The 11,418-nt window shown below is 50.4% G+C and overlaps 1 protein-coding gene across 5 annotated transcripts in view; it reads right to left on the bottom strand.

Annotated features, from left to right (window-relative positions):
- LOC123061186 (light-mediated development protein DET1) overlaps positions 1-11,418 on the bottom strand; it is a 31,064-nt gene continuing 19,646 nt past the window's right edge. The window contains exons 9-11 of one of the 5 annotated variants that reach the window (XM_044484133.1): positions 7,767-7,865; positions 4,351-4,450; positions 1-346 (exon numbers count right to left, since the gene is read on the bottom strand). In XM_044484133.1, the coding sequence (XP_044340068.1) occupies positions 210-346; positions 4,351-4,450; positions 7,767-7,865 (336 nt within the window). In that variant the 3' untranslated portion in view covers positions 1-209. Of the gene's footprint in view, positions 347-4,350; positions 4,451-7,352; positions 7,526-7,766; positions 7,866-11,418 lie in introns of those variants that run through there. The other 4 variants (XM_044484134.1, XM_044484135.1, XM_044484136.1 and 1 more) reach the window with 4 other exon arrangements.

The raw sequence follows: 11,418 nt of genomic DNA, 5'->3' as shown, positions 1-11,418 counted from the left end.
TTTGTTTTTTAAATTTCCTTTGGTGCCTTAACATTTATCTTCCAACATCAGATACCATATAAAATGGTTATTTCAGTATTAACACTTGAACAAGAAGCAAAAAACCACTTCTTTTTCTCCTATAGTAAGATCAACCGATAAAACATCTACCACAGATGACCAAAATTTCTATTGGGCCAAACACAATTGAGGAAGCGACTACAATTTTTCTATTTCCTGAAATGTACATTGACAACAGTTGGCTGCATATATGTCTGCTGAATCGACAGTGCAAGCGGGAAAAATGGGTGAAACAAGAAGGAAGAGATTCTTTTTGCTCGGCTGTCGGAACCACCAGAATCTGACCCTGCAGAAAAGGGAGATGTATGCACGTGAAGTTACTCGAGAAATGCTACTAAAACAAAGTAAGACTTAGAACCCAAGTAGAAAAGCAAATGTATAAATGATTTCCCTCCGGTGTCCTGAAAGTGATGATATATTTTCCAATTATCAAGTCATGTCAGGATGCAAGCAAGGCGCAGCCAGCCTGCACCTGCATATGCGGGCGCTCACAGTTTATGTGGGCATTGCAGTGGGTCTGCGTAATGCTGCACTAGTTGTTGCAGGTTAACGCAGCGTCCCACGTACGCCTCGTACAGCCCGCACATCTAATTTGGTGGAGATCGGTTCCAGTTCTCCACATCGCACGCCCTTTGTTGTGTTGCTCTTGGCGTTCAGCCTGTCAGCTCTGGCGTGCGTGCGCTTGGCTCCAGACTCCAAACGTTCTGGTCTAACAGCGGCACCGCCGTGAAGACCATCACTGACATTGACCGCCTGCGGGTCAAGCGGCACACCGACGTCGATGAAGTAGATTTTTTGTCAAAAGAGACCACCTGCCGGATCGAAATGACAAAAAAGACCACCTCTGGATCAGATTGACAAAAGAGACCCCCCCTCAGCCATGGCGGCAGGCGCGCCAGGCGACACGTGGCACCTGCCGCCACACCGTGAGGCGGCCGGCCCCGCCGCCACGCTGCCAGGCGGCAGCCTGCGCATCAGCCCCTCGCCACACAGGACGGAACGGAGCTGGGTATGGTGGACCCTGCCACCACTGTATGAGGCGGCCGGAACTGTAGTTGCTGCCACCGTTGCATGCACGGGTTGGGTCACTGAGTGGCATCATTGCATTGCTAGCTAAGATCATCTCTAGTGATTACGCTAATTGGACGACCAAAAAGCTGCTATGTCCGATTCAAGCAAATGCGCTCCAGTGTGTGGTACACATAATACGGTGCCAGCAGCTACAGTGCCGGCCGCCTCACACGGTGGCGGCAGGGCCCACCCGTCCCGCGTGCAGCAGCAGCAGCGTGTCGGACCGAGCACAGCAGGTACAGTGGTGGCCGCCTCAAACAGTGGCGGCGTGGCCCATCAGACCAGTCCCGTTCCGTTGCCGCCTGGAATCCTCTTGCAGCGACTCGCCGCCTGGCAGCATGGGGCGGCAGGGCCGGCCGCCTCACGGCGTGGCGGCAGGTGCCACGTGTTGCCTGATGCGCCTGCCGCCACAGCCATGGGGGTCTCTTTTGTCAATCTGATCCAGAGGTGGTCTTTTTTGTCATTTCAATCCGGCAGGTGGTCTCTTTTGACTAAAAATCGATGAAGTAGACCCACAGGCGTACGGCAGAACCATACCACACGGCGCCCTTGCCGTCCCAAAATATGTCCGTGAAGCTAGGCGGAGAGCACGCAGGCCATAGCCTCCATGGCACGGTTGGCAGGGAGGCAATGGCCCTGGTCTGTCACGATTGGGGGAAGCAGTTGGAACGCCTGCATGGTGCCCCGCAGCAGTGTCACCAGGTGTACGTCTAGCTGATCGGCCTTTTCATCGTGCTCGTGCCACAACATGTACGCAGAGCACGGCCGATCGATCCTGCTTTCTCTAGGAAAAGGGAAATAAAGTGAATCTGTTGTCGCCGGCAACCCGGATGTTGCTAGAAAATAGAGCAGGCAGCAGAAGGCCAGGGACAGCAAGGACAAGAGGTCGCAGGCTCGAAGCTGATGACAGCTGCTTTAGCATTTTGCGGGATATGCAGCCGCTCTAGAACACAGCGGACGCACCCGCATGAATAACGCACTTGGCCCATGGGAGAATTAGCGGGACTTATTTGTGGGGCAGGCTAACGGCTAGCTAGCGGAAAGGCCCGCCCCAGTTGCACCCTTAAAGTCAGGTACGATTTCTTATGTCTTGGCTTGCCCTGATGTTGTCATGTTGCCTTCATGATTACTGATTACATCACTGTCTTGGCTTGCCCTGATGTGGTCATGTTGCCCTCATGATTACTGAATACATCACTATAGTGTGGGAGTTCATGACCGTTCATTGGTCTGGTTATCGGCCTTTTAGTCTAAGCAGCATGAGGCAGGTCTAAGAAAAAAAAAAGCAAGGAGGGTCCAATAAACCAAATTTGCTCCAGCGTTTAGCACCGATTGGGGACACACCGGTCAGATTTTTTTTCTCTGACCTGTGACTTTCCCCATTGAACTTCCCTCCACCAATTCAGAAACCGGCAGCAGCAGATGTGAGGTGGGGGTGCTACCGCTAGTCTCCCTCACAGTGAGGGACAAGCGCTGTGATCCACACGTGGGCCTCATCAAAGGGGAGGACTGGCACGCAGTTCCTGCTGCTCCTTATGGGGTTGAGACGAGGCTTCTGGGATTGAGATGAGGCTATCTTGCTTGAATTAATGAGATAAGGGCATCTCCAACACTGTGCATCAAAACACCCGTGAACGTCCAGCACAGACCGGACACTTTGTGCCATCCAACGCCATGCATCAAATGTCCGCGGACCAGTCCGTACGTCCGAATTCTCGCAAACCGGAAGCAAAGCCAGGGAGGTTTGCGAATGTCCGGACAGCCGCTACATAGGCGTCCGACACCCACGGCCCACACAAAAAACCTACCCCAAGCCCTGCTTTTCTCACTCTGTCCCTCCCCTTTGTTCTGTATCCGTGTAATCCGAGACCCACGCCGCCGCTGAACCACCCACTCCGCCGTTCAGGCCTTGCTGGACCTCCGCCGCTCCAACCGAGCGCCAGCCCCAACTTGCCTACGCCGCCCTTCCATCCCTGGTCCGGCTACCGCCGAGGTACCCTCTGCCACATTGCCGTCCATGGTGGACACGGTGCCCAGCAAGTGTTTGGTCAAATGCCACAGCCAAATTTATTGACATTTTTATTGTTTACTTTGAAGCAAACACGGTGCATTCGGCCACCGAGTACTTCTACGCCGAGTTCATAGATATGTCATCATTAGATGATGTGAAGCTGATGGACAACTACTTTGTCCCCAATGCGCTATTTGAGTCCTATTTTCTTCATCGATTGCAGATGAGCTGAAATGTGTTCGATCACCTCTACAATGGTGTTCGGGCCTATGATGACTACTTCATCCTGAAGAAGGATACCGTTGGAAAGATTGGATTATCTGGTTACCAAAAGTGCACGCTGCATTGAGGATGCTTGCCTATGGCACGGCCACAGATTCATGGGACGAGTACCTCCGGATGTCCGAAAGCATATGCGTCGAAGTCATGATCAGGTTTGCTACTATGGTGATCATGATGTTTGGACCGAAGTACTTGAGAGAACGAACTGCCCAAGACACTGCACGGCTCATGGCACTGGAAGCAAGAGGGTGACCAGGTATGCTCGGATTTCTGGATTGCATGCACTGACTATGGAAGAATTGCCCATATGCTCTACAAAGGCAATATCAAGGCCATTGTAAGAAGCCAGCCATCATTCTTGAAGAAGTTGCATCACAAGACCTCTAGATTTGCCACTCTTTCTTTGGGATGCCTGGGTCTAGCAATGACATCAACGTGTTGCAGCGGCCTCCATTGCTTGCAAGGTTGTGCAAGGGAGAAGCTCCTCCGTGCAAATATACCAACAATTTTCATGACTACAACATGGGCTATTATCTTTGTGATGATATCTATCCTTCATGAGCGACCTTCGTCAAGACCATCTCTGATCCAAGGGGTGAGAAAAGATCTCACTTTGCCCAAAGACAAGGAGCTAGAAAGGATGTGGAGAGGACATTTGGAGTGCTCCAAGCCCGTTTTGCAGTTGTTCGAGGACCTACAAAGGTATGAGATCCAAAAGCGTTGTGGGAGGTGATCATAGCTTGCATGATCATGCAAAACATGATTGTGGAGGATGAGTGTGACGAGTTTGCTACGGTCTAGAATTTGAGCACATGAGCCTTACTAATGTTGACTTCTCATGCGGATACAAGTTCAAATTGATATAGTTCCACACACCCTAGTTCTAGAATCTAGATGCTTGGTCACAGCAATGGATCAACAGTTACCTGGTTTTATCTTAAATTTGACAACATTTGGTTGCCTCACTGATATAAATTTTATCGGATGCTCTGTGCAATGCCTATGCCGATCAATCGCTGAAATCAGCTGCAAACAAGGAAACGAAACAACACGATATATCAAATGAAGGGAAAATTACTATCATGCACTTGAGTACGACAAATATCGAGAAGATAAACAAAGCCATGGAATGTCATAAAAATGATTTAGAAAGTGCAAGTTGGACACATCTAAACCAGTACTGTCATTACTCATCACGATGGAATCGCTCATATTGCATAGGTTAGCTTTGAGCTAAATTACTACAGCAATGAAAAAGCCATTAGTCCAAAACAAGTGCAGTGTTATACTATATAAATAAAACAACTCGCACATTGTATAGGAACACGGATACTAAATTTCCAAGAAATACCTAGCCTACCCAGGCCTTCTGCGAAGTAGAAGGGGTTTAACTTACAACCTCAACCCAACCTCATGCAGGGGCTAAGCTTGCATTTTAGCAACAGTGCTTAGCACCCACTACTCTCTCCTTTGCTGGAACCCACAAAAGAAGTATTGCAGCCTGCTGACCCACCTCCCTGGTTTGAATCACCTGCCACTGCTTCTCTCAGTGCCAGTGGCCGAGCCAGCGCCCGGCGACCCTGGGCATTTGCCCGGGCTCGCTAGGTACGCGCCAGCTACGATGGCTCCGTTACATTGAGAAAAACCGTCAACACATCGTGCTTTACCCAGGCAGCTGGGCTCGTTCTGGTTTGCTAATCAAGGTTTCCTTTTCCTTCAGTAGTAATGGATCAGGCGAGACTTGCTTGACGCCCTGACGTTAAATCAGATGAGAACTGGGCCTACTGGGCTACTAACCTAGCAAGAGGTCTGTTCGGCTGTTGTTTACTTCAGACGAGAAGGACCACGATCTTTTTCTCAAACAAAAAAGAAGCACGATCGGTCGATCGTTCCACTCCCCACGACCCCGCTTGTTCAGCTGTTCCGGACGGCGCCACCCTAGATCGATCGAAGAAGGAATGGCGGCGAGTGGATGCAGGCCTAGGCTGGGTACATGGCCGGCGGAGGGTTGTGCCAAAACGGATACCAGGAACGGCTTGCATCATCGGCCGGCAGCTGCTTGTCCCCTCCTCCGAGATTAGGTGAGATTGCACTTTTGGAGATTGGTAGATTTATTTAGGTTCAAATTTTGAGGTTCGGCCATGGAGAATTGGTCATTGAGGTTATATTACTTCATTTCAAAATTACATTTGTATGACTGCTAATTCATAATTTCACTTCACTATTAATGTAGATTTGTGGTCTGGGATTTTGATGCTATTTTACATGTTGTCTATCTAAATGAAGGTTTTCTACTGGTCAAGTTTTTAAAGAACCGACTGGTTACCGGATATTTCTTCAGACCCTGAATTTATTTGCTACATGTTTAGTTAGTACTTCCTCCGTCCCGTAATGTAATATAAGAGCGTTTTTCACACTACTCCCTCCGTCCCGTAATATAAAAGAGCGTTAAACGGAGGGAGTATCAAATAGAATCTGTATGCATATTTTAACACAACATAGCCCCTAGCCTGGTGGAAGTGCTTTCGAGGTCACAGGCCGACTACCAATTTCGCCAGCCTGATTTCTAATGTTATCAGTGTTTAAAAGAAAAATTTATGACCACAGTGGGTTAGGGAGGACTCAAACCCACGCATTAGGGAAAGGATTAACGCGTGTTCACTGCTAGAACACAAAGAGATTTGCGTATAAACTAAATGTTGATGCCGCTTTTTTTAAGATGGAACGGGTGCAGCAGTGGCAATTCTTCGAAACAACCGAGGAGAGGCTCTTGCGGGAGCATCCTGGCTGCTTCATCATCTCCTTGATGCAACGACAGCGGAAACAGTAGCCATTCAGCGAGGACTAGAGTTGGTTGAAGGACTTGGCTGTCATCAAGTCATTGTTGAATCTGACTCATTGGAAGTTATTCAAAAAGCATGCAATGGCGTGATCGAGATTTGGAGCCCCTATACTGCTATTTTGGCTGATTGTTTTCAAAAAGCATACCGTATTGGTGTGGTATCCTTCGCTCATTGCCCTAGGGAGGCTAATAGATTGGCGCACAATCTTGCTAGACATAGTTTCAATTTAAATTCTACTTTTGTTTGGGATGGTGATCCTCCCAGCTTTTTACTTTCGGACATTGTGGATGATGTAACTTTGATTTCAGTTTAATAAAGTGCGCCAAGTGGTTTTAAAAAAAAAAGAGATTTTCGTATACAAATGGTTAAATACTATATATTCTACTGCTAAATGAATTTGAAATAAAAATTTGTTTAAATAATTTCAGGCGAGAAAGCCAAAATGATTTTTCAAAAAATGGTTCTTTTGGCCCCTACCTGAAAAACCCGATATCAAGGAAAAAAACTTGATTCAAACCCCCGAATTTTTTTACATCATTCAGTTAGCTAGGCTCAAACTTGCCCGGGCTTCACAAAATTTCTGGCTCCGCCCCTGCTCAGCTCCGATCTCATCAAAATAAATTGAACTGAAATTTTAATACTGCACAACTCTTTCCCTTCACGCCAACCACACCTATACTCTCTCATTTTTCTTTAATCAGATCACCAGCAACCACCCCTCTAAATGGCAATGTAGCTGCATCTTCACTCTCCCAACAAATATGCAAAATCATCACCAAGTTACCAACATGCAAACAGGCAATCATCTCCCGGGCCAACAGGACCTCTGACTATCAGTGCAATGCATAGTATCTATTTGCAGTAATAATGTCATAACAAGTGGATACATGAGAAAAAACATAGCGGCTCCATTTTCAAGTATAATCAATATGTGTAAGTCAGATGTTGATACTAACATTCTAAGTAGAAAAACATTTTATAAGATGCTGCTTTGTACTATGTATTATTTTTTGCCAATAACTCTGCACATATAATTTTTGTTTTGTTGTTATTTATTCAAAGAGGATAGAAGCTACACATATTACATGTCACAAATAGCAGGATATGAGAAGCTCTTCTGGGTGGAGTGATAGACAGCACAAAGGTTGCTGTCGCCGGCCCGGGTTTGAGTCTTGTCATCTCCTATATGAATAAGACATGGAGGAGTCTCCCCTCTGTTCTCATTTTTTTTTTTACAAATAGCAGGATATACAATGTCCTGCTCAGAGTTTTCAAGAATCATTGGTTCAATGACAGACTTAAAGTAAGCCCAACGCAACAATATCAAATGTTTAGACATTCCAGTTAATAATGTATTAACGTGTGCTTCATGTTCAATTTTCTACCAAGACCATATTGGTTGTTTGCAAAAGCAAGAAAGAGGTTGGTGACTCAAGCCAGAAAACTAACCAAACTGGAACTACTGTATAACATATATTCAAACAAGTTGTAGAACAAACCTTCTCATCATAACGAAAAATCGACAGGTCAAAGTATGGTGAAGGACTTTGTGATTGGCAAGTGTAAGGCAGTGATGCCATCATCTTTTTCACAAACTGCTAAACAGAAAACAAATAGCAAACTAGCAATCATCAAAAGGTTCATTATTACATCCTCTAACAAAAGAGGTAAATTGTTCACAAATCAGATGCCTTAAGCGTACACAAATGAGAAATATGTAGTAACTATAGTTATCAAGAAATAAGCCATCAGCAACTAGTGACCGTTTCACACCTCTAGTTTTTTCATTTGAAAGGTATGTGTCACACCTGCATCACCAGTGGTTGATGCGGTGGACGTGTGATGGTGGGACCCCCGCTGCCATGTGGCATGGGCCCACCCGCGTGTGTGAGTGGCTGGGTATATAGTCAGCTGTAGCCAGTAGGCAAGTCATGCGTGATTTGTATCTGAACTGGATTCCTCACCTACTCTCTGTATCTCATCTTCCTTGGCAAGAAACCCTTCTTCCAAGCCCGATCTCATCCCCTTCCCTTCCCCGATCCAGATCTGAGCAGTTGGGTCTGTGACAGTTGGTAATCAGAGCCTCCATTCCCCACCACCGATTTTCTCCGCCGCCACTCTCACCCTCTCGATCAAGCTGTAACATCCACGATGGGGGTGTGGAACTTGCTCCGACGAGATCCACCCGAAATCCCCAGTGGGGTTGGCCTGATTTGGAGCGAGTGCAACTGCGCCGCCGACCAAACGTCTGCCCAAACCCGCCACATCATCGCCGCCATGTCCGAATCAACCGGAAAGCTGAAATCGATGCTCCAGTCGCTCTTGACGCGGTTCGATGAAAGCAAGCTCGCGGGCGACAAGCATCTCGAAGCGCAGCTCGCATTCAACACGCAGGTGTCGTTTGATCTGGCGCACCTCCGCAAGCAACTAGATCTCACTCAAGCAGACGTCCACGAGGTGCGGCAGCACCGCGATCCACCACCATCACCGACCGCCGTTGCGCTCCACTGACCGCACGCGGCCGACACCCAAGACGGCAAGCCCCAGGCGTCCTCGGTGACGTCTGTTGAGCAAACACGCGGCCCTCGTCCCCAAGGACCAACCGCTCGCCTCTCCAACAACGGGCCTCCTTTGATTCCCACGTGGCCATCTCCGCCATTCACGGGCATGGGCCAGGCCGCGGCATCTACTACGGGCAAGCCTAGGAGTACACGGTCAAGCCCCCCAAGCATGACTTTCCTCGGTTCGACGGCGACGCGCCCAACCTCCGGATCGACCGCTGCATCGCCTACTTTGATTTGTACCACATACCGTCACACAGTTGGGTTACCATGGCGTCGCTCTACACCGACGGTCACGCAGCACACTGGTTCCAGGCGTACCGTCAAACGCACCTTGCGCCAACCTGGGGGAGTTCACAGCGGCCCTCATCAGCGAGTTCGGTCCGGATGAGTTCGAGGTGGAGATGCATAAGCTGCTGCAGCTCAGGCAGACCAGCACCGTCGTAGAGTACTGGGTGGAGTTCGAGGCCCACATGTACCACTTGCTCGCCCTCGACACGACGCTCAACCCCAAGCTCTTCATCACGCAATTCCTGTTGGGCCTGCGCACGATCTCCGGGCCATGGTCCGCCTTCAAGAGCCGTCGAGCATTACTCGTGCTGCCGTGTTGGCCAGGATCATGGAAGAAGAGGCGGAAAATCAGCGTGCTCGTCCGCAAATCACTCCCACGAGTCAACCTCCACCACCCCTCTTGCCACAACCACCACGGGCCGTGGGGGCGCCACGGCCAGGGGGCGCTGTTGTGCCCAACGACGACCTGGCACGCGAGCGCCAGCAACGCGAGCATCGGTGTGCCAACGGCCTCTGCTTCAAATGTGGAGATCGGTACTCCCGCGAGCATCGGTGCAAGCCAGCCACCCAACTGCCTACGATCCATGTCGGCGACTACGGTGAGTTGCTCAGCGACGACGCGGTCCACGCTTTGGACCTGCTCGGCGCACCGGCACAACCAGAGCCGACACCCGAGTGTTGCGTGCTCTCCACGCACGCTGTCACGGGGACCGAGACACCGCATACTATCCGTCTACGAGCGCTCGTCGGCAACCAAGTTATGTTGTTGTTGGTGGACTCTGGGAGCACGCACAACTTCATTTCCACGGCATTCGCAGACCGCATCAAAGCAACGCCAGTCGCTGTGCCGGCGGTCGAGGTACGCGTCGCCAATGAAGAGCGCATGTCCTGCAACAGCATGGTCCAAGGGCTGCAGTGGTGGATTCGAGGAGACACATTCCGCATGGACATGCGGCAACTGGCTTTGGGGGCTTACGATGGTGTGCTTGGCATGGACTAGCTTAAGCAGTTCAGCCGGATGAGCTGCCACTGGCTCGAGAAGACGCTGACCTTTGAGCACCAGGGCACCATGATCACGTTGAAAGGTGTTCAACCCAAGCAACAAGAGACGCTGGAAGAGATCGAGCCCGATCAGCTGCACAAATGGCAAGCCGGCAACGACATATGGTACATGGCCGTGCTGGACCTGCCCCGTGCCACGGAGCCCCAAGCCACCAAACCACCTAGCGTGCAGGGCATCCTGGACGACTTCGCCGACGTGTTCGCCAACCCAAAAGGCCTATCGCCTCATCGTCGCTACGACCACGCCATCACGCTGGTGGAGGACGCGCGCCCCGCCAACTCCAGACCCTACCCTACCGCTACTCGCCGTTGCAGAAAGACGAGATCGAGCGTTAGGTCCAAGAGATGCTGCAGCCGGGCGTCATTGGGCACAGCATGAGCCCCTTCGCAGCGTCGATGCTTCTCATCAAGAAGGACGGCACATGGCGTTTTTGCGTCGACTACCGGCGGCTCAACGACGCCATGGTCAAAAACAAGTTCCCGCTACCGATTGTAGACGAACTGCTCGACGAGCTGGCTCGCGCAGCATTCTTCTCCAAGCTCGATCTCCGCGCCGGCTATCATCAGATCAGAATGCGCACTAGGGACCAAGAGAAGACGGTGTTCAAGACGCATCATGGACACTTCCACTTCAAGGTCATGCCGTTCGGGCTGACGAATGCCCAGGCCACCTTCCAGTGCTTGATGAATGCCATCTTCGCCAAGTATGTTCGTAAATTCGTAATCATTTTTCTGGATGACATCTTAGTCTTCAGTGAGACGTTGGAGGAGCACCTGGAACACCTGCGCCTCGTCCTCACCCTGTTGCGGGAGCACCAGTTGTACGCCAAGGAATCCAAGTGTTCGTTCACGCAAGACATCATCTCCTACCTCGGCCACATCATTTCCAAGGACGGCGTCGCGACTGGTCCGGAGAAGACACATGCCATGTTGGCATGGCCTACACCGACCACGGCGACCGAGCTCCGGGACTTCCTCGGCCTCACAGGCTACTACCGCAAGTTCTTCGCGCACTACGGCATCATCGCCAAGCCGCTGACCAGCCTTCTGACCAAGAAGGGCTTCGAGTGGACGGAGCGGGCTCAGATTGCGTTCGATTTGCTCAAACGAGCGATGGTGACCACGCCCGTGCTCGCGCTCCCCGACTTCGCGCGCTCGTTCTCCCTTGAGACGGACGCATGCAACACTAGTGTCGACGCGGTGCTGGCTCAGGAGGGCCACCCTGTAACGTTCTTCA

This window comes from Triticum aestivum, chromosome 3A, assembly GCF_018294505.1.
Source record: "Triticum aestivum cultivar Chinese Spring chromosome 3A, IWGSC CS RefSeq v2.1, whole genome shotgun sequence".
Classification (NCBI taxonomy): domain Eukaryota; kingdom Viridiplantae; phylum Streptophyta; class Magnoliopsida; order Poales; family Poaceae; genus Triticum; species Triticum aestivum.
Note: the sequence above shows the minus strand (reverse complement) of the source record. Positions and strands in the feature narration are given on the sequence as shown.